The sequence below is a fragment of the Acipenser ruthenus genome, chromosome 10, assembly GCF_902713425.1.
Source record: "Acipenser ruthenus chromosome 10, fAciRut3.2 maternal haplotype, whole genome shotgun sequence".
Classification (NCBI taxonomy): domain Eukaryota; kingdom Metazoa; phylum Chordata; class Actinopteri; order Acipenseriformes; family Acipenseridae; genus Acipenser; species Acipenser ruthenus.
Window position 1 is genome coordinate 1,030,660 of NC_081198.1, and position 22,832 is coordinate 1,053,491.

The following is a 22,832-nucleotide window of genomic DNA, read 5'->3' on the forward strand; positions in this document are numbered from 1 at the left end:
CTCAGACATTAAAAACAACAGTTCAATAATAAAAAAAAATTCTACAAAAAAAAAAAAAAGATTGTAAAAAAAAGATTGTAAAAAAGAATCTTAGAAAACATAACTAACGTCCTGAGGCTCTGATCTCCACACTGCGTGAAGTTGGAATCCTACGAAATCTTTTTAAAGGCCATTGTGAAGTGAAATCGATACAGCAGGAGGATAAACCAGGAGGGCAATGAAGTAGCCTTTTGTCCTCGTGCTGCAGTCGATCACAGATAAAATCCCTCTAACGTGCCAATTGCAACCCTGCACAATTATATTCTTTATGTGCACTTTCTTTGGCTCGCTAATTTCAGTCCAATGGTCGTTTTCTCATTTGTAATGAGAAACCAGTTTAGACTCATGAGTCATCCCCATTTAAAAGAGAAGTGGGGGGGTGGGGGGGGGGCTGGCCTTCGAGAACGTTGTGTTCCGTCCTGGAGCACGACTGAAGATTCCAGCACAGAGATGTTTGCTGTTACCAAGGCATTCTCCAACAGATCAAAGGTTGGAGGTTCATAACTTTACGAAACCTTTTTCGAAGCGAAGCCCACCAAGGATACTGCAGGACAGAAAAGAAGTCATTTGTATTTGTTATAATGTGTTTGAAATCTGTGAGGGAGACTTGCAAGTGAGACTAAACAGCTGCACACCTTGTACGGCGCATGCTCCCAATGAAGCCTACTGAACCTGTTTATTGGGCATCAACAGTTAATACACAAGCCCTCACACTACAAATTTCAAGAACAACATATTTTTAACTGCATAAAACTGGCATGAAACCTCTTGGAACAATAACTTCCCTTTTTTTGTTTGCTTTTGAATTGCACGTGTTTGGACAATGCCAGGGATGTAATAATAGCCTTGCTTTCTTGGCTGAATAGACAAGAATACTGTTCAACACACCGCACCTGTGTACGTGTCCGTCTGTCTAAATTAATAACACAGCAATCTCTCTCTCTCTCTCTTTGGATGAAAATGGCAAATTAAAAACAATCCCTCCTCAAACATTCCAATGGTACACAGCAGGAGGTCTCACTTCCTCTCCTGGGTGCATATCATTCACAGGCACTCAGTAGATAATCTGCTTGCTGGTCTGCCTCACTCCCTGCAGTCAGCTACAACTCCTTCTAAATGACACCTCAAATCAGAGAGCAGACTGAACTGGGTTTGTATTGCCATAAAGCATCATGAAACCGTACCGTCCAAACATACAGTGGAAAGCTTTTGTAAGGGTGTGCTTGTGGTTTGTAGATAACTTGGTGTGTAAGGAAGGCGAAGGTAAATACTGTGAAAGTGCTGTGAATAAGTCTGTTTACTAACTATACTGTGCCACCATACATGCCATAAAAATCACATTTTATTCTATGTATTTATTAACTATTTTAATAGTTAATAAATATTTTATTTTTTAAAAACGCTTTATTTTTGTAAAGCTTTTTTTCTCAACAAACTAAATACATAAATAAATGTGTAAAAAACAGAAAGCTTCAGTAATCTTTAGCTTTGTAGCATGTATGACTTCCCTCGTGAGCCATGTCTTATTAGACTGGACCTACGAGGATGAACCACGACTGACACAGGCTCACAGCAGCAACGCAGCAGCAGGTCCGCTGGCAGGAAGCTAAACTAGACATATACACTAGAGCAGTCTGATCAGAAGAAGTTTAATGAAAACACCCCACTCTCCAAATAAGAGATACAAAGTGAGAAGAAATAAAACAAGCCGAGACGGTACAGATCCAAGTAGAATCAAAGCGCAATCCGGGTCACATATTTAAACTGCTGGGATGTTTTGTAATGTTCCCAGTCAGTTATTGTCCATGTTATTTCTGTAACACTTTCCACTGTGTCTCTAATTACTGTGCATTTACATAGTAGTTACTTAGTAAATACATGTGTTCTGAAACATCCTTACAATGTTATTGTGCATAGTTACACTATACTTAATGTTTTTAAAATATGCTAAACATCCTCATAAAATGAGAACAGCCTATGATATGACCTGACCCTATTGTCACAGTTTACATGGTACAGTGATTCATGTTTCATGCGTTGCATTGCATTTCAACACAAATTGTCTCCCACTTAACATTTTCAATAATAAATAAGCCGTCTTTCATAAAAGGATCGTCTGTATTGTCTGGTTTGATTTCCCCTTGTTTGGTCTTCGTCTGCACAGTAAAGATGGTGTGAAATTCATCTTCAATGAACAGTTTAGTTTGTCCGAAGCTGGTAATCTGCAAATGAAAAATGTTTTAGAACTCTTGTTTAAATTCATTATCATACACCGGGGGGGCAGCCCTGGTCCTGGAGAGCCGCAGGGTCTTCTGGTTTTCGTTCCACCACAGTTCTCAATTACTTAATTGAACCAATTATTTTCATCCTTGGTCAATACTAAAAAATGTTCCATGTCTTTAACCATAGTTGATTTAAAGATACCCAGAAAACCTGCAGGATTTTGGCTCCAGGACCAGGGTTGGCCACCCCTGTAATAACCCATAAAAACCCCTTGCATCTGTATCACTGCGGAGGGTGATGGAATAAAGGGCTCCTAAGAGCATCTCAGTTGTTTCTTCTAAAGTTTTGAGATCGCTGGGTAAATCATGTTCTGTCTAAGAGCAGAGTTGGAGCCCCAGTCCCACCCTTTTTCCTGTGCGTTTTAATAGCGGACTGGCTTACCTCCACTCTGGGTGATGTACCTGACCCAGGGCAGGGCGTGGTATCCACTCTTCTCAATGATCTTCAGGTAGCGAACCTGAGGAAGCAGGAAGAGAAAATAAAACCAGGATTAGCAGCTAGGGTTGCCACCTGTCCCTGTTTTGAGACGGTGTTGCAATATTTCAATATGCCTCCCCGGGACACTAACAGATCCCAGTTTCTAATCGTATGCTTCCACATCCATGCAGATTACTACAGCAACACCACAGCCAGCACCGTACCCTGAGCCCAGGTTAGATAACCACACTATATCACTGCAACAGAGACGGACAATATGAATTGGTTGCAGTACTGCAGTAGTCATGTTACGAATGTTACCTTTTGGATGAATAGAAGATTTCTAAAGAGGGTTTAAACTTTCAACAAACCCTTTCGGTTTGGATGTCCCGGTTGTTTGCATCTCACAGATGGAGTCGGGATCGCAACACTGTTTGAGCACGTGCGTCCTGTTCCCTGCAGTGTTATGGGGTTTTAGGACATTTCTGAAAGGATCACACTATTTGTGTGGACCTCAGTAGTACTAACCCTACTTGCTGTGTATCACTACCACTGTAAAATAGGGGGGCTAAATAACATATCAAAAAAGATTTTGTACATCCATAACTTTACAGTACTGCTGCAAACATTTCAAATGAATATGATGTTTTTGTATCAAGATGGCAATGTACACCAGAGATAGAAATAAGACTATCCCATTGCACAGCAGTGTGACCCAATCCTAGCTTCACTATGAGTTTAATAAAACTCCCCTGAGCTTGTGACCTACACACACTGGGGCTAATCAAGCTTGTAGTAAAACCTGGAATGGGTGACACTGCTATGCAATGGGAGTCTTATTCCCATCCCTGTATGCTGATCTGGTTACAGTGAGATCGCCTCCTGACCTGAATCCCTGATACAGTGAAGTAGGGAATCTCGAATTTGACCGTGATCGGTGGCTTCCTCTCCAGTTCTTCACTGTCCACGCTGGGCAGACCGAAGTGTGCCCGCATCAGGTACTCCTTACCCCCCTGTAGGGACAAACCAAGTTTCATTTCTATTGCTGCTGTATGACACACAGCCATAAATGCAAAACATTTACAGGCTCTTTGAGACGGGCGTTTACAGGCAGGTCTAAAGTCTTTATTGTAAAATATAAGGGCTTCAGTCCAAAGAATAAAAGACAAGAAGCAAGCAAAAAAGAACAGCCAAATGCACACTGTCGTATAAAAAGCAAAGAGAGGAACCACAGCACAACATCCTGACCACTGAAATATCATGGTGATCTTTGTGAATGCGTTTCCCTCTCGTTTAAATTCGCTTTCGGCTTCAGTCTCTTTGGACACATAATAAATATATTTTTAATTGATTTTTTTTCATTCCTTTATATGGGGAGAAAAATGGCATCTGGCTCATATGAGTTCATCATGCATTTGTGTCTTTCATACGTCCCGATACAAAGACTACAAGAGAGGTTTTCTTTTGCATCTGTCCCTATATGAGGTTGCCATGCATGAAAGGGTTAAAACTACCTGCCGCTTCAATGGATCTCTTTGTACAGCTGGTACACCAGAGTGTAACCATTAGCACGCCCCCCCTGACTGATGTAAGAAACGGACCATTCTTTCCCATGGGGTTATTTCTTACTGATGTATCTCATACGTCCGCGAGGCATGGCTGGACAGGAGAGAGGAGGGGTCGGTACTCACAGGAAATGATTTAATGGTCCAGATGACCGCGTTCTTCTCCGGCACCCATTTGGCGCTGCCGGTGCATGCCTTGAATTTCGGAGAGTCGGCGTCACTCGGCACAGGAACCGTGATCTCCACGTTGTTTGCCGTCGATCTCTGCTTGAACTGACCCCTGGCCTTGAGGAGTACAAGGGGTTATGGGAGGGAGGGGGAGTTTCTACAGGGATGGCTCCAGAGGGGTAGACTGCTTTAATAACATGGATGCATGAGACAATCTCATCACTGTACTGTATTACTTGACTCGCCCCAAATTCATACAAATGAACAAATCAAACTTTACCTTGACCATGCTCTCCACTCGGCTGTGGGAATATTTCCCTTGACCATGCTCTCCACTCGGCTGTGGGAATATTTACCTTGACCATGCTCTCCACTCGGCTGTGGGAATATTTCCCTTGACCATGCTCTCCACTCGGCTGTGGGAATATTTCCCTTGACCATGCTCTCCACTCGGCTGTGGGAATATTTACCTTGACCATGCTCTCCACTCGGCTGTGGGAATATTTACCTTGACCATGCTCTCCACTCGGCTGTGGGAATATTTACCTTGACCATGCTCTCCACTCGGCTGTGGGAATATTTCCCTTGACCATGCTCTCCACTCGGCTGTGGGAATATTTACCTTGACCATGATCTCCACTCGGCTGTGGGAATATTTACCTTGACCATGATCTCCACTCGGCTGTGGGAATATTTACCTTGACCATGCTCTCCACTCGGCTGTGGGAATATTTACCTTGACCATGATCTCCACTCGGCTGTGGGAATATTTCTCAATGACAGATTCAATCCAGATCAGAGGTTTCACCTGAAATCAGGAGGGATAATTTTCTTTATCTTCTTCATACTGTCGGTGACAGGCAAGTCGTTGCACACAGGTAATTGGTTTTGTTCTTAGATATACTTGTATTTAGGTGTAGTACACGAGGAGGTAAAGGTAAAGGTTCTGAATCTGAATAAACCAGTTTACTGCACTTAAAAACAAATCATTGCTAGTATACGCCTTTACTTTACAGAAACATGTTTTTTGCTTTTTAATTAGATTTCTTCTGCGGCAGTCTGCACAGTTGCCGTAGTGATTTCGTACACAACAAAAAATCAAACGCTGTAGTGCATCCTGACATATCCTACAGTAACAGAGCGATCTGATTGGCTGTAAAGGTTGTGCTGGCGTATAATCTGTAATATAATCAAAAAGCACGGTAGTGAGTTTGTGTTCAGTAGGTACTGGCACTGCCCCCCGGCCCAGCAGCTGTGGCCTGCACTCACATGCGTGTTGAGTCGATAGGACATCAGCTCACAGTCTCCGTCGGGGGGGATGAAGGAGATGGTGCGGTCGTTCTCAAAGCGGGACAGCCGCACACACTGGTGGAACTTCACATCCTCCAGCTCCACAGCCTTACCCTTATCCCCTGTGTGAAAACAAAACCAGAGCTTCTGTGCATTAACCCTCTGACCCCGTACTATCCGCAGTCACTACCACTTGATAGGTTAAAACGCTCTGTGCATACACTTTCTCCTGCTTCAAAAGAAACACCTTCTCTGTGACATTTCCCACCCAGATTCAAAGCAGCTCCAGGGCTTGATGTTCCCAAGAGCTGCCTGAGCTGGACACTCTGCTTTTGGAGATGAGAGACCCTGCGTGGGACTCCTTCATCCCAGCAGGGAGACCTGTGACTCTCCTTCTGCACAGAATCATTCAAACTACACCAGTAACGGCAGCAGTGTATGTACAGGGATACAGCACCAGGGTAAGAGAATGCCCGGAGGTTTATTGAGGAGGTGATCATTATTCCTGTTCAGCAGCCCTTTAAGAGCCAGCCCATGCTTGGGTATAGAGTGTTAGCAGCCCTCACAGTTCTGCACCCTGTGTGCCCTGCCCTCCTGTAATGGTCTGCCCAGTCCCTAATATAACAATATATCAGAGTAATAGTATAATAATAGTTTGCAATGTTTTTTTTTTTTTTTTTTAAATGCTTTCCCATGCCTCTCTGGGATTGACAATGCTACCCTATGCTTCACCGTGCTTTCACTGTGATTTATCAGTCTGTGCTGTTCCTTTACTATGGTTTGGCCCTTCTCTTTCTGAAGTGAGCAGTTTACAGTAAAGCAGTCGTGTGAAGCCCCTGGGAGCACCCTGGTATTGCTGTGTGTGCGACTCACTGCCGGTGTTCTGAAAGAGGAGCTTGTCATTGAGTCCCAGCCGCAGCTCTGGCATTCCTGACAGGACCACCTTCATCTTGACACTGCCCACGATCTCACTGCGCAGCACGCTGCCACTCGCACTCACCTGAGAGGGAGGGACACAGAGCCCCAGGTCACAGAGAGCTCCCACTGGACACAAGCTCTACTTAAACATACATATATATATATATATATATATATATATATATATATATATATATATATATATATATAATGGCAGTCCTCAGATCATACTGCTAGTAATATAAACAGTAAATATCACAGTGCCTAAGCCACACAGTACAGTACATGCATGTGTTTAGAGGAGTTTCTCTGTGTTTTTGGAAGTTCTGTCTCATTTCCTAGGCTGATGAATTCCAGGAAATGGGTTGAAGAGCCTGGGAAATCATTCAGTGCTGCACTCATCGGATGAATTCAGCACAAACTACCCTCCGAAGAGGACTTGAGGAGTCGGTTTAGTGTCTGTGCCTATCTCAACCCACGTTCCTGCTGCATCTGCTCTGTGTGTTCTTCTTACCAGTAAATTGACCGACTCAATAACGTCCATAAACACTTCGTTCTTCCGGTATTTGATCCCCTCCGATCTCCAGGAGACGGCGTTGGTTACAGTTGCTGGGGGCCGGGGGGCACCCACCTCCAGCTTGTGCCCCCGTTGTGTGATGTACCTGCAGAGGGACAGTGATCTACCATGAGAGCTGTGTGCAGACTGTGGACTGCAAGAAGTGCTAACAAACATGCTTGGAAAGAATAAGCTAGAATGATTTGAGTAGAGTCCCTGCCTGACCAATGCCTGAAGGGACCCACACATTCCGTGAAGGTGATTCGAGTCTGCAGGGTGCAGTCAGTCTCCAAAGCTACGTTTGCCCAGCAAGCATGTTGGCCTTACTGTACAGAACCTTGCCTTGCAGGAGCCCATTCCAGAGGTTCTCACAGTGACCAGTGTAATGAGAGTCCAGCATGGGGCACAAACTGTGTCCCAGCTGCTTACAGTAAGTGCTGTGTACACAACAGCACTTGTCTGATATGGTTTGCTTTGGAAATAAATTTCTCACTGTATTAGCTTTCTGTTACATGAGCTTCTCTCAAAATTGCAAGCCATCTCAGATCTTTTTAAAAACGGGTCAGGGGACTTAATGAGTGCATTGGATAACATCAAAAAACAACTGCAAAGTGCAAACTGCTGCTGCAATTGAAAGAAGATATATAAGCCCTCCTGTTCTGTATGCATGTCTGCTTAGCTGTGTACGCTGAGATGAAGTTTGCATCATTTGTGTTACAAAACTAGTAAGAAACAACTTTGGAATTCAGAGTCCTTCAAATTAACCTTTGTAGCATTGTAGATTCTGCTTTTACAAAAACAAATGCTGCAAATTGCTTACTAGAGTAAGATGGGTGGATAAAGAGGAGAGAGAAATCAGCCACTTTCACCCACCGGCAATCATCACGCACTGTCTTCGGAAATTCATTTGCCCTTTGAAGCCCTTTGATGCACGAAGAAAGCTCTTGAAACCTAATTGTTCTTAATGTAATTCTGGTATCCCATTCCCAGCCCTGGCCAGGTGACCTAGCTTCAGTAATAAAATCAACCCAATCTGCTGCTGCTTTGTTTAATGATCCCCTTTGCTGTTAAACGAGCGGCAGTGTGCACGCGTGCGGAACATGAGAGGAACACAAGCGCATTAGCATCTGAATAACCCTCAGCGCTTCAAAGCACCACCTGCAGCCCCACGCGGGTGCTGCTCATTTGAATTGCAATTGAGAACAGGGAGGCACTCACTAGGGCTCTGCAGTGGAGTGCCAGCACAGAGGGACGGGTTCTTAACTTTACTCAGATTTATTAACAAAAAAAAATGTATGAGTCCACTCCGTAAAAGACCCTGGAGATGAAACCAACTGCATAAAAAAACAACAACATTCTCTACTGTAAAAAAAGGAAAACTATCTGTACAAACTGAAACAGCATCACCAGTCTGCCTGGCTCCTTCTACCATGCTATCTGTACAGACTGAAACAGCATCACCAGTCTGCCAGACTCCTTCTACCATGCTATCTGTACAAACTGAAACAGCATCACCAGTCTGCCTGGCTCCTTCCACCATGCTATCTGTACAAACTGAAACAGCATCACCAGTCTGCCAGACTCCTTCTACCATGCTATCTGTACAAACTGAAACAGCATCACCAGTCTGCCTGGCTCCTTCCACCATGCTATCTGTACAAACTGAAACAGCATCACCAGTCTGCCTGGCTCCTTCCACCATGCTATCTGTACAAACTGAAACAGCATCACCAGTCTGCCAGACTCCTTCTACCATGCTATCTGTACAAACTGAAACAGCATCACCAGTCTGTCTGGCTCCTTCTACCATGCTATCTGTACAAACTGAAACAGCATCACCAGTCTGCCTGGCTCCTTCCACCATGCTATCTGTACAAACTGAAACAGCATCACCAGTCTGCCTGGCTCCTTCTACCATGCTATCTGTACAAACTGAAACAGCATCACCAGTCTGCCTGGCTCCTTCCACCATGCTATCTGTACAAACTGAAACAGCATCACCAGTCTGCCTGGCTCCTTCCACCATGCTATCTGTACAAACTGAAACAGCATCACCAGTCTGCCAGACTCCTTCTACCATGCTATCTGTACAAACTGAAACAGCATCACCAGTCTGTCTGGCTCCTTCTACCATGCTATCTGTACAAACTGAAACAGCATCACCAGTCTGCCTGGCTCCTTCCACCATGCTATCTGTACAAACTGAAACAGCATCACCGGTCTGCCAGACTCCTTCTACCATGCTATCTGTACAAACTGAAACAGCATCACCAGTCTGCCTGGCTCCTTCCACCATGCTATCTGTACAAACTGAAACAGCATCACCAGTCTGCCTGGCTCCTTCCACCATGCTATCTGTACAAACTGAAACAGCATCACCAGTCTGCCAGACTCCTTCTACCATGCTATCTGTACAAACTGAAACAGCATCACCAGTCTGCCTGGCTCCTTCCACCATGCTATCTGTACAAACTGAAACAGCATCACCAGTCTGCCTGGCTCCTTCTACCATGCTATCTGTACAAACTGAAACAGCATCACCAGTCTGCCTGGCTCCTTCTACCATGCTATCTGTACAAACTGAAACAGCATCACCAGTCTGCCTGGCTCCTTCTACCATGCTATCTGTACAAACTGAAACAGCATCACCAGTCTGCCTGGCTCCTTCCACCATGCTATCTGTACAAACTGAAACAGCATCACCAGTCTGCCTGGCTCCTTCTACCATGCTATCTGTACAAACTGAAACAGCATCACCGGTCTGTTTGTCATTAAGTATTTCTAGTGATTGATGAGTATCTTGGGTCCCGATTCTTCTTGCATAGTAAAAGCATGGGGAATATATTGTAAAGTGTAACATTTGTGTGCAAAACCTCCAAGGTAAGTCTGTACCAGGGAGCCCTACACTATGTGCTACAGTATATGTAATGAAGCATGTTACAGTCCTGCACCAGGTGTCCTGTTAATGGGAGGCACACTTACTCCTGCAGGATCTGGCTGTCTGTTGTTTGAGGAAATCCAAAATCCATCACCTCATCCATGAGCTCGTATACGGTTACGAAGTTATCCCGGATACTCTCCTCTTCCAGCTCTTTGAAATACTCTTTAAAAACCTAGAAACAAATTTCACAGGCATCATTAAATACATAACTGGTGAACCGAATGGACTGAGGGTGAAGGTGGAGCAGAGATTAATTCCAACACAACTTAGAGACATTCAGAAGGATAGCAAAGGAAAGGGTAAAAAAAAACTAATATCAATCATACAGGTGCTATACCTCTATACCTCCGATGTAGACCAGAGGTCCTGTAACACTTTGAAATGATACCCCACAGCCTCTTAACAGTTTCTCAGTCAAGCTGTAACCCGGTTTCAACTTGTGTTGGTTGTGAGGTAGAGATTCAAAACCAAGGAACAGAATGGAACACAATATAATCAAATCCCTACAAAACTGCCCCCCCACCCCACCCACGCAAACCTGCTTGTGAAAGCAGCCCAAAAGCAGAAGAATATAATCACATCCCTACAAAACTGCCCCATCAATAGTGATAATCAAGGGTTCAGATCAATAGAGAAATAATCAAGGCTTCAGATCAATAGAGCACACAGAAGTGTGAGCAGGCTATCACTGCTCCACCTTTCATTGGGATGGAAATCTTTGATCCTTTGCTTTGACTTGGCGAGATTAAGTGGTTTTTCAAGTTAATGCTACAGCTCAGAACATGGACACTGGGGCTTCCCTGTATTTATTCACGTGTTGTATAGTCCTGCACTGTGGGTCAGATGGTCTGATTACAGCTAGACCATTGGACAGAACAAACAGGACAAGAAGTGGGCAGTTATTCAACACACGGACAGTGACACCAGTGCTAATGCTGCCAACAAGAGGAAAGGTTTTAGGAGTTATTTACTTTTAAGTAAACGTTTTGAAAACACGCCCCATTGTGTCTACATGCAAGAGAAACACAAGATCACCTGTCTGCAATATGGTAGTTATAGCAGGTCAGAGGTCAAGCTGGCAATGGTGTCCATTGTGATGGTCAGTATCTCAAACGGTTTGTGAGGTGTTGACAGGATGCTTCATTAGACACTTACCTCCACTATTTTATAGAGAAAGGCGAAGACCAAGGCAGCGTTGGCATTGTTCTTAGTCATTGCTACCACTGTGTATCAACAGTAAGGAAAGAATCGACCACACAGTGCTGATGAGAATTCACAATATTAGAAGATTTACTGCAGGTAGCTGCTGTGCAGTATTTACATGTTGCAAATATAAAGTATGCTTGTTGTATCAGGCTTAGGATTGGGGTTCTACACATTAGTGATAGGGTTTGTTTAGGTAGGGGTTAGGGTTAGAGTTGGGGTTGGGGTTAGAGTTGGGGTTTGCGTATTAGGGTTCAGGTCAGGGTTAGGGTTGGGGTTAGGGTTAGAGTTGGGGTTGGGTTTAGAGTTAGGTATAGGCCTAGGGTTAGGGTTAGGTGAATTCCAGATAAGGTCAACTTGTTTATTGTAAACATTTTTGCTCAGTCTGATTAAAATGACATGAAAGCATTTGAGTGTATATATAAAACACTTTTTTTTTTGTTTTGTTTCAAGATGAACAGTAAGAAATGACTGTGTAAATGCCTGTGCGGGAGCCTCTCTGTGAAAGGATACAGTACAGGTTACTGTGCTTGATCCACAGGAAGTGCACTGCCCCGTGGGCCACAAATGGAGACACATCAACTTCCTCCTCCTTCTGCATCAGAATGGGCATGAAGTGATCGATTTCATTCATGTCGATATCCCCCTTGTAATTCCGAGAGATCAGCACCTGGGACAGACAGACAGAGGGTTTAATGCATGCCACTGACCATCAATCACTCGGGATAGCCAGCCAGGCAGACAGACAAAAATATGTTTAAAGGGACATCACGTGATCAAAAATAAAACCTTAAACCACAAGCCCTAATCATATATCAACAGTAACAGCACCAAGCTTACTAACAACATTAACCAATGCTTTTCAGTTTGTAACGTACAGTATAGTAGCCTATTTATAAACTGATGAATAAACTATATGCATCTGGGGTGGATGCTGGGCGTGAGCCAGCGACCCTGCACACCGCAAGTGTGTTTGTGGTTTTAGAGCTTTTAACCTCACCTCATCCCACCAGCAGGTGGCACAATCTGTAACAGCAGTGTATCACACAACGCTGCCCGGTGCATATGCATGGGGTCCCGTTAGATTACGTCTTCCTGACTGCTGAGGTTCATTACCTGGGTAGGCAGGTGACCTGATAAGCGGGACCTCCATTCATGCGTAACACATCCATCTGAAGACACAATACAGGCACTGTGAGGGCTGCCTGGGGCTTTCCATGAAGAGATACAGCCATGCATTCATTCATTGTGCTCACAATGACAGCAGGCATTAGGATACTATACTGTACTATACTGTACTGATTAGAAAACACCCTGAGGGCATTTCACATGAAAGCTGCTAAACTGGCTGCAGACATCCTTTCCGCTGGAGGAAATCTGCGCTGCATTGTAACACTGGGGCCTGAATTAAATCAAAGTTCATGGCACAGCCATACAGCAGCTATACTTTACAATGGCTAACGGCTACTTCAGTAACAGTGTCCAGAAGTATCAGAACCTTAAATTCAGTCCTTCAGAGCACCATGAATTGAAAGGCAGGCGACGGAGTTAAATGAAGTATAAAACAAGAAAACATTCTGAACAAAACAGGTGTCATATTGCATGGAGGCAGAGATGCTTTATTCTAACTAGGAGGCTAAATCGTTTAAAATAATTAGAACCCGAGGATCAAGGGAATTTAAGGAAGCTCTCTGCATTTGTATTTCTTCATGTCAATACATTCCATTATATTTTTGTTAGAACTGAATATGTTTGGTTCTGTGTGTAGAACTGCTTACAATGTGTGTAGGTGTTGGAGCTTGATCAGTTACTGGGCTACCTGTTTGTTACTAGGCTACCTGCTTGTTACTAGGCTACCTGTTTGTTACTAGGCTACCTGCTTGTTACTAGGCTACACTTCCTCCCATGAGAATCCTATCCAAGGAAACCTTATCCAGTATTGTGTTGTCTTTCCCCAGTGCTGTGCTGTAGTGTCAGTAGAGTAGATGCTGTATCATTGAGAACAGTACTGACGCTAACAAGGGTAAAGAAATGCCTTATCAACCATAGCTGCACTACACCTCCAACTGCACCGAGCAAAACAATACAAACCTGCTCCATAACAAAGCAAACTCAACAAAAAGCAGGTACCTGGGGTTGTATGTCATTATTAAAGCCAGGAGCAGTCACTGAAGTGCTACTGGGTAAAGTAACAAGATGAACACGAAGCAGGTTAAGCCCACTTGTAAAATATTGACTTTGTTTATTGTTCATTCAAATGTAGTTTTTCTTTTATTGAAACACTGTGATTCCTACAATGGAAAAAAGGAAGTATCTTTCTGTGACCAAACTGAAACAAAAAATAAATGCAGAAGAACTAGTTTTACTTCAGCAATGCATGTTGATAACAATAATAATAATAATAATAATAATAATAATAATAATAATAATAATAATAATAATAATAATGTGTTAATGATTAACTCCAAGTGTACTTTTGACCGAAGTTGATATCTATATATAACTCAAAATAAGAACTCTAACAACCAATTACAGGTGTTTGTCTGCCTTTAACCTTGGTGACGTTATCAGCAAATGGATTTATTACCGAATAATCTAACAGATTTGCACGCGCCTCTTTTTTCTTTTAGTCTATGAACACAAACGCCTTGCAGACACGCCAGCTGACTTTCGTGGCCCATTTTTACTATTCCAGTTGTCACCTGTTGCTTTGCTCGCTTCTTGACGGACCCCGATGGCGGTGTGGTGTCAGGTATGCATGCCAACCCCAAGACAAACGCTACAAAGTTTCTGCACGGCTTACCTTCCCCTTGATATCCAGCACAAAAACTGCCGACGCAGACATGCTGGATGCGGATGGATGATCTGCTAGAATAATACAAACCCGATGACCTCAACACTTTTCTCTCTTTTCTACCGATTTTCTTTTCTTTTTCAGTTTTAGTTTCAATTAAATGCAGACTCGTTCTTCCGGGTCTCCTAGCGTCACAAACTTGTCATACAGCCCGTATTAGCATAAAGGAGGGACCGCGAGCTTCAGTTTTGTTTTGTTTGTACCTTTCCACACCAAGCGATATGTACCCGCGGGCTGTTCAGGCACATATTTTCTCAGTATGTGTTTAGCGAGCTGCAGTAGAATAATAAACACAAATAATAAAATAGCGCAGGTCCTACGTGAAACTAGATTAATAATAATAACAATAATAATAATAATAATAATAATAATAATAATAATAATAATAATAATAATAATAATAATAATAATTATTATAATTGTTTACAACTTTTTTTTTTAATTGCGTGGTCCAGTTCCAAAAAGAATCTTGTAATAACTTGGGGATGGGAATAATATAGTTGTGCAACAAAATGACGTGGCCAGCTAAGCTGTAGTTTACAGGTACAGACACACAGCTGAAACCCGATTGAAACTGAGTTATTCATTGAAGTGACCGAAAACACTGGGCGTGGGGGAATGCGCTCACCCGTGGGTTCCAAATGGTCGAGACAAGTTCCATTAGGACAGGGGCGTCCAATCCCGGTCTGGTGACATATTCCACTCCAGGTTTAATAGGTAAATGGATATAATCAACTACATCAGTGTTTGGATGGAGGTTTATTTAATTGGTTCAATTAAACCATTTAGAACACGGCTGAAACAAAGACCAGGCGCGGAAGAGCCAGCTGTGGCCGCCCCTGCATTAGGATTTATTGTCTTTTCAGTCACTCTGGTTATTTCCGCGCATATTGATTTTTTGTTTAATTTTTCTGTAAATCTGCTTACACAGGGCTTTGTGTTTGCGTTGATTTAAAAAATCCAAAACGATTACAATTGTATTTAAAGCTATTTACTCTTAAACTATTGTGAAGCCGATGGAGAGGGGGGCAGTTCGCAGTGTCACCCTGAAATGACTAAGACAGAATTACAACACCAGCCACCAGCATTACAGCAATAGTAGCAGTGGTATCTGATACAGTGATACACTGTGGCACCCCGCTGGGTTGCCGGTGTGTCTGTGTGTGTGTCTGTGTGTGTGTGTGTGTGTGTGTGTGTGTGTGTGTGTGTGTGTGATAAACTGGGGGTGATCAAGTAAAAGAAATACATAACGTTGGTATAGTGCTGCACAAACTGAGTATTCACACAGAGCTCTTCACAGAAAGCAGGGGCCGACACTCAGGGGAGGGGTCGCTGCGGTCGATCGGGATGATTTACCATTCATAGTGAAGAAACAGCTGCTTGGGTTTGTGATGATCGCTGCTTTAACTCTGTGGAGAAGAGCGATCCACACAAACCCAAGCAGCCGTTTGTTCGCGCGTCACTCTGAACGGTATATCAGTCTGATCAGCACCAGCGACCCGGTCCTGTGCAGAACTCCATCCCAGTAATGGAGTAATGGGTTCGTGATGTTCTGTTTTGTACAATCGCGAACCGCTTTGTTCCACATGCACGCTGGTGTTGAGAACATCTCACTCAAGTCCAGTCATTTGTAATAAGATTTGTAATAATAATAATAATAATAATAATAATAATAATAATAATCAAGACATTTTACAATATTTATATGGCACCAAGTTTATTATAAGATACAAAAAAATAGAATAAATCACAAGACAAATTATTGTTCACAAGTTGTTTATTTGTGAACAAAAGAATATACTTCAGTTACATCTGAAAAGGTTTAAGAGCGACCCCCTAGTGGTGTCATTGCTCCCATTGATTTACTGTATATTTAATAATTAAAGCACTACAAATAATTGTTTTGGTGGTTTTAATTACAGCGAATTTACATCTTTACATGGTGCTTATGGAGCCCGATTGGTAACATATTTTAGTAAAAATGTAAATGTAACGAATGAATCATTCTTAATAATATAACATAACCCTTATAAAAGCTTACTGCTGTATTTTAGCACTGTGTTTATGTAGCTTTCCCATGCTTTCTCATGGTGTACTGTGCACTTACCATAGTTTACAGAATTCTATAACATTTTGTTCAATTGAATCAGAATATTTAGAAATTAGACAGGACTACCTCTCGACTGCACGAATATTTCTAAACCATATGAAACGGTTTGTTTTGTTATGCTACTTATTAAACTAGAGCAATTAACGTAAGCACACAAAATAACTTGTTCCCGTGATGAATAAATTACATAAAATAAACTTGATGGAGAATCAGGTTGTCAAAGCCCCATTTTTCAGGGAATGCTTTAAATGGAAATCTCAGCTTCGTGCCGCGTTGTTTTATTTGATTTCAACACAACAGCCCGGTAGATACACAGTGTTAAAGCACACTTTGTCAATGCCCGTGTCACCCTGTAATTCCACAGTTCCCAATGTTCAATAATCAGTTTCAGGATGAACACAAGATGTTTCCAAGTTGTGCTTGTATTGGTCAGTGGAGTGATGGGTGTAATCAGAGCATATACCATTGAGCTCACCAATCAGGCTCCTCGTGATCAAATGGAATATTCACAATGGAGTGTTTGTGAAGAAACACTTTAACATAAGAAATCTGGTAAAGAACCACCAGTAACACTTTATATGACATGTCTCTAATTCCTGTGTATTGACATCGTAGTTACTTAGTAAATACATGTGTACTTACACGCAGTTACAATGTTATTATGCAGAGTTACAGTGGACTTAACGGGTAAATCTTTTTGCATGGTATATGTATATATATATATATATATATATATATATATATATATATATATATATATATATAAAGTACACAATTGTATCAGAAAATGGCTTGGGGTTAGGATTAGCTTTGAGTTAAGGTTAGTGGGGTTAGGGTTTGGTTTAGAATTAGAGTTTAGGGATAGGATTAGGGTTGTATCATGCAAAAAAATACAAATTAAGTACATTGTAACCATGCATAATAACATTGTAATTATATGTAAGTACACATGTATTTACTAAGCAAATGCTATGTAAATACACAGTCATTAGAGACACTTCATGGAAAATGTTACCCAACACCAGTTTATGTTTGTATGCATTTTCTTTGTTTTAATATATTGTTGTTGGTTTAAAAAACAAAAAGCAATTTGTATTATTTTCTTCATAAGATTGTTCAGTAATCTAGAGTGGAAGTGAGTCTCCAGTCCCTATGGACAGCTTTAAGTCACCCTTAAAACAAATCCTGTTTGGCAGCTGCCCAGTAACCATCCCTCCCCCCCCCTTTATGCAATGGAAAACTGGAAGTCATCTTCCTCCTCCTCCTCCTCCCCTGCCTCTTGCTCGGCTCGCTGTTTCTCGCTGGCCTGGATGTAATTATCCTCAATGAAGCCATCGTCATCCTCCAGGTCGCCGGGGGCGAGCTCAGGCTCGTGGGCCCCGCCCTGCCCGGACATGCTCTCTGCGTCGTACTGGCTGTACCGGCTGGAGGCATCGGTGTCGGACAGCCGCGTGTGCCGGTAGCTGGCCAGGTAGCGGCTGAAGAGCTTGCACTTCACGGCCAGCGCGATCAGGACGGAGAGGCCGATAGCCGTCACCAGCACCGCCACCAGGTACTTCCAGCTGGGCATGCTGCTGGTGCCCCCTGGTAGCACACTGCTGGTGCCCCCTGGTAGCACACCTATGGGAAAACAGAGAGATGTTCCTGGATTTTATGTAAAAAAAGGAAGTAGATTTTAAAATGGGCCTGGCAGTAATATCAATGAAGTAGTGACACATTGTGAAAGTACCACTCGCTGTGCTGCAGTAATGCACATCACGAAGCGTCTTATTACAATCCTAAAGAGGCCACTCCAGAAGATGTTGGTAGCTGAAGGCCTCGGTACAGTCTGAGGTTAGTTTGGTGAGCTCTGAATGCTGGGAATGGAAACAGACTTACTGGTACTGTTTGATCCTGTGGAGTGGATAGTATCTCGGTACTCAGCAGTGAGAGACATAAAAAGACTTTCCTTGCACGGATAGGCCTCGATGTTCAAGCTTGTGGAGTCATCAGTTAAGGAGCAGTTCAACCCAGACACTGTGGAGAAAGAGAGGACAGCTTGAGAGGACACACCACTGCACCTCGCACGACAGTCTCTCTATACACTGCTGAGAAAGAGAGGACAGCTTGAGAGGACACACCACTGCACCTCGCACGACAGTCTCTCTATACACTGCAGAGAAAGAGAGGACAGTTTGAGAGGACACACCACTGCAACTCGCACGACAGTCTCTCTATACACTGCAGAGAAAGAGAGGACAGTTTGAGAGGACACACCACTGCACCTTGCACGACAGTCTCTCTATACACTACGGAGAAAGAGAGGACACACCACTGCACCTCGTCTTTCCATTTGGAAGATTCAGTCACAGGTTTAAATGCTTCCTTTGATAACGCAGAACAGTGGCACGCACCAGCCTTGTCTCAGCATGGTGGGCTTTTGGGTTGCTGAATTAGCACTGGTGTGGCATGCACAACAAAAGACTAAAAACAAACAAATGCCCACCTCCGGATTGGTTGACCCACTGCTGGATGGTGCTGTTTGGACAGTGACACCTCCACTCATTGCCTTGAAGTTTCACGTCCTTCACCTTCCCAAGCCAGTCCAGGAATGGCGGGTCAACAGAGACCAAGCTGTTGTTCTGCAAATCCAGCAATGTTAGGAGCTTCAGCGCCAGGAGAGCCAGAGGGAGGGAGCCCCTGAGCTGGTTCCTGCTGAGAATGAGTGTCTGTAGGTTAGACAGGCCCTGGAAAGCCCCAGGCTTTATCTCCTTCAGGCTGCAGTTGCTGAGATCCAGGATCTGCAGATTTCGGAGGTTGCTGAAGGTCGATCTGTTCAGCAGGGGGAGGTAGTTGCTGGAAAGGTTCAGGGAAATCAAAGACCCAAGGCCATGTAGACTCCTTTGGTTTTCAGGGCTGGAGAAGTCCAGCTGGTTGTGAGATAGATCCATGGTAGTCACTGTGTTCTTGATAAATGTCGAAGGGATTAGCTTGAGATTCCTCTCACTGCAGTTGATCGTCTGCTTTTAAAAGAGATACATTTAATGAATAATTTGCAACTGGGTATGTAACTGTTATGACCGCAGTTTTAAACCTTGACCAGCAGATGTCAGAAATATACAAGGTGAAGTCAGACTTCACACCCAGAAATACTGGTTCCATGCATTAAACACATTGGCTGCCAATGATGCACGGAATATGCAGTATAGATGTACCAGACAGTAGCCTAAACAGCAGACAGAAGCTGAGGATTTTAAGCTCCGCTAAAGGTCCTGGATATGTTAAATCTCAAGTAACACACAGACACACATTGTATTTCTATATCTTTACACAAAGCTCTCAGACCAATTGCAAAGTGCTATGCTGGACAATGATCCCAGCTGAAACAGGAAGAGGCTCTCCACAAACAAACACAGAGCAAACGCAGACAGGATGTGCCTGGAGTGGAGTTCTGTTCTACCCATGCAAACAAACAATGCAGGCAGCACAGTGGGTGCTCTTTGTTTTTTTGCTTTAATAAACTCCTGTATTCAAGAGTCAATTTAATAATATATGTATATTCCAGTATAAGTACATATATCTGCAGCATACATATATACAGTGGTGAGGGACTAGTGCTGCCTCCCGACTTTACCAATAGCTGCCTTCTGAGGTTCAGAAAAGGAGCAAAACAAAGCCGTTATTTATCTGAGGAAAGTTATTTCAGTTTTACATGCTAGTAAACACAAGCGAGCTTGTTGCTGCACTAGGCAGCTGACCTACTAACATACTTTGTGTTACTGCTCCTGTGTTCTCAGCGCATTGCTGTTGTCTGTGTTTCTGTAGGTCTTATGTCAGTGCATTGCTGTTGTCTGTGTTTCTCTAGTTCTTATCTCGGTGCATTGCTGTAGTCTGTGTCTCTGTAGCTCTTATCTCGGTGCATTGCTGTAGTCTGTGTCTCTGTAGCTCTTATCTCGGTGCATTGCTGTAGTCTGTGTTTCTCTAGTTCTTATCTCGGTGCATTGCTGTTGTCTGTGTTTCTGTAGCTCTTATCTCGGTGCATTGCTGTAGTCTGTGTTTCTGCTCGGTGCATTGCTGTAGTCTGTGTTTCTGTAGCTCTTATCTCGGTGCATTGCTGTTGTCTGTGTTTCTGTAGCTCTTATCTCGGTGCATTGCTGTAGTCTGTGTTTCTGTAGCTCTTATCTCGGTGCATTGCTGTAGTCTGTGTTTCTCTAGTTCTTATCTCGGTGCATTGCTGTAGTCTGTGTCTCTGTAGCTCTTATCTCGGTGCATTGCTGTAGTCTGTGTCTCTGTAGCTCTTATCTCGGTGCATTGCTGTAGTCTGTGTTTCTCTAGTTCTTATCTCGGTGCATTGCTGTTGTCTGTGTTTCTGTAGCTCTTATCTCGGTGCATTGCTGTAGTCTGTGTTTCTGCTCGGTGCATTGCTGTAGTCTGTGTTTCTGTAGCTCTTATCTCGGTGCATTGCTGTTGTCTGTGTTTCTGTAGCTCTTATCTCGGTGCATTGCTGTAGTCTGTGTTTCTGTAGCTCTTATCTCGGTGCATTGCTGTAGTCTGTGTTTCTCTAGTTCTTATCTCGGTGCATTGCTGTAGTCTGTGTTTCTGTAGCTCTTATCTCGGTGCATTGCTGTAGTCTGTGTTTCTGTAGCTCTTATCTCGGTGCATTGCTGTAGTCTGTGTTTCTGTAGCTCTTATTGGGGAATCCCTATAGAGTCCTTCTTCCCACTCCCCTACCTCATTGGTGACAAAGCAGGAGTTTGGATTCTGTGTCACGGCAAGGATGGTCCCCCAGCAACACAATACAGAACTCAGAATACAGCCTGCGGTTCTCATGCTTCCTTGATCCCTGTGGAAACAAAACACACTGCAATGAATCAGCCCATTGAATTGAATGGAGAGATGAGGGCTGGACTGGAACCGCACACCACACGATTCAAGGAGGAATGTTTTACCATTCAACTGAAGAGCCAGCTCTTAGTGGAGAAGTCATGTCTCATGCTGATGCCAATGTTACTAACTCATCAGCTGCTAGGAGGAGATTCATTACAACACACACGCTTCCAGGGGTCCTTTAAGATGTCTAAGGGCCCAATTCGAAAATGAAATTCACGCATTGAACAGATGTAGTATATAATAAGACTAGCACTGAGAATTGGTTTTGTGCGGTGGTTCTTTGAGGACGAGAACTTGTCGAGATCACAAGATAATTATCAGAGGATCTTGAATTTGTTTCTCCACATCCTCAATGAGCCACCACAGTTCTGCGGGTTGCATGAAAGTAAGCTTTTAGTACATAACCCACAGCACCACGGTCTGGCACCTCCTGCAACTCACACCCTGTGAGGGATTAAAGTAACTAAGAAAAGTAACTATGGAGGCACTGGTGCAGAGCTCAACATTGCCTATAGTTAAACAAAGGGTCAGGCTCTGTTATAGAACAGTGCCTTGAAATGAGCCCTATCAACGTGGACGGAGGGCTGAAGAGTTTGTCTGACACTGCAGAACAGCATTTCCAAAGGGTCGCTATATCAAGTGATTGATGGCCTATAGCCTGGGTTTAACCCAATGAAGAAGTCTCTAATTGTTCTTCAGTGACACAGTTTTCTTCAGGCATTATGGTAATCAGATAGCTCACGGGCACCATTATCATCCTGTAACAGATGCCTTTCCTGTCCATTCCCTACCGTAATAACCATCATTTTACACGTGTCACTCCAACTTTACTGGAAGACTCATGTTGACATTTCTGGTCACTCGAAACAAATGTCAGTATAATTTCCTCTTTATAAGAGTCCGTCAGAAACACAAGGGGAGTCACCAAGCATACAGTACAGGCTCCCTTGACAAACGCAAACAAATGTCAAACAGTCACTTTGAACTCTCAGTAAAAGCACTGAATGCCAGATATATTTCACATGAAATGTGTATTTTAAGAGAAAACCAATTTATTTTATTTGTATTGTATTATTTAAAATGATACAGTATATTAGTACTGCACTGTGTATAGTTAAAGCCATCTATATACACTTAAGTTATCAGATTATCACAAAGCAGGCTTTGTCATTCTCTTTAAATATGTATACACTTTTCACTCTTTCCACTGTAACTGAATGCTTGCCCTATCTACTAATGAAATCAGAATTTACATTGCGGGTTTAAAAAGACAAAATCGAAGGGGATTGAAGGCTACATACTGTATCATGGTGACCATCTGAGGCTACAGTATGGACATATTTCCTTTAGCACACTAACCAATACTAAAACACAGTCCAATCGGAGTTACTAGGAGGAGATATGAAAGTAGTTTACCTTGTTTTACTTCCCTGGTCCTTGGGTGATTTAGTTAAGCTAAATCAGCGTTGTCTCTCTCTCTCTTAAAGCTGCTGTGTTGTTGCTGTATTTTATATTAAAATGGAGCCCAGGTTAAAGGTAGAGTAATTCTAAACCAGAGGCATACCTGTTGGGTTAATGAGTAACTACATCAGTGAGGAAGCAAAGCTAACAATCTGCTT

The 22,832-nt window shown here is 43.1% G+C and overlaps 2 protein-coding genes across 4 annotated transcripts; both read right to left on the reverse strand.

Annotated features, from left to right (window-relative positions):
* Positions 1-1,672: 1,672 nt before the first annotated feature.
* Positions 1,673-14,425, reverse strand: LOC117413143 (AP-1 complex subunit mu-1-like). Of its 2 annotated transcripts, none has more exons than XM_034021913.3 (12): positions 14,184-14,425; positions 11,894-12,050; positions 11,333-11,400; positions 10,219-10,349; positions 7,195-7,342; positions 6,636-6,762; positions 5,742-5,884; positions 5,209-5,280; positions 4,431-4,589; positions 3,627-3,752; positions 2,704-2,779; positions 1,673-2,261 (listed from the first exon to the last, which is right to left on the reverse strand). In XM_034021913.3, the coding sequence occupies exons 1-12, from the start codon at positions 14,223-14,225 to the stop codon at positions 2,239-2,241; spliced, it is 1,272 nt and encodes a 423-aa protein (XP_033877804.1). In that variant the 5' UTR covers positions 14,226-14,425; the 3' UTR covers positions 1,673-2,238. The 2 variants fall into 2 exon arrangements, with proteins under 2 accessions (XP_033877804.1, XP_058887426.1); XM_059031443.1 differs by having other exon boundaries at positions 14,083-14,213.
* Positions 14,426-15,993: 1,568 nt separating this feature from the next.
* LOC117400837 (leucine-rich repeat-containing protein 19-like) lies at positions 15,994-22,791 on the reverse strand. Of its 2 annotated transcripts, none has more exons than XM_034001172.2 (5): positions 22,630-22,791; positions 21,055-21,166; positions 18,830-19,343; positions 18,223-18,360; positions 15,994-17,964 (listed from the first exon to the last, which is right to left on the reverse strand). In XM_034001172.2, exons 2-5 carry the CDS (start codon positions 21,151-21,153, stop codon positions 17,570-17,572), a joined length of 1,146 nt encoding a protein of 381 aa, XP_033857063.1. In that variant the 5' UTR covers positions 21,154-21,166; positions 22,630-22,791; the 3' UTR covers positions 15,994-17,569. The 2 variants fall into 2 exon arrangements, with proteins under 2 accessions (XP_033857063.1, XP_033857055.1); XM_034001164.2 differs by having other exon boundaries at positions 18,830-19,346.
* Positions 22,792-22,832: the final 41 nt, after the last annotated feature.

Coding starts and splice junctions, on each gene's coding strand:
- LOC117413143 (XM_034021913.3), bottom strand. CDS start 14,225: ATGTCTGCGTCGGCAGTTTTTGTGCTGGATATCAAGGGGAAG. Junction 6,763..7,194: donor TTGAGTCGGTCAATTTACTG/GTAAGAAGAACA, acceptor CCTCCCTCTCAG/GTGAGTGCGAGTGGCAGCGT. Junction 2,780..3,626: donor TCACTGTATCAGGGATTCAG/GTCAGGAGGCGA, acceptor CTGCTTCCTCAG/GTTCGCTACCTGAAGATCAT.
- LOC117400837 (XM_034001164.2), bottom strand. CDS start 21,153: ATGAGAACCGCAGGCTGTATTCTGAGTTCTGTATTGTGTTGCTGGGGG. Junction 19,347..21,054: donor CCTGCTTTGTCACCAATGAG/GTAGGGGAGTGG, acceptor CTCTTTTAAAAG/CAGACGATCAACTGCAGTGA. Junction 17,965..18,222: donor CACAGGATCAAACAGTACCA/GTAAGTCTGTTT, acceptor GTTTTCCCATAG/GTGTGCTACCAGGGGGCACC.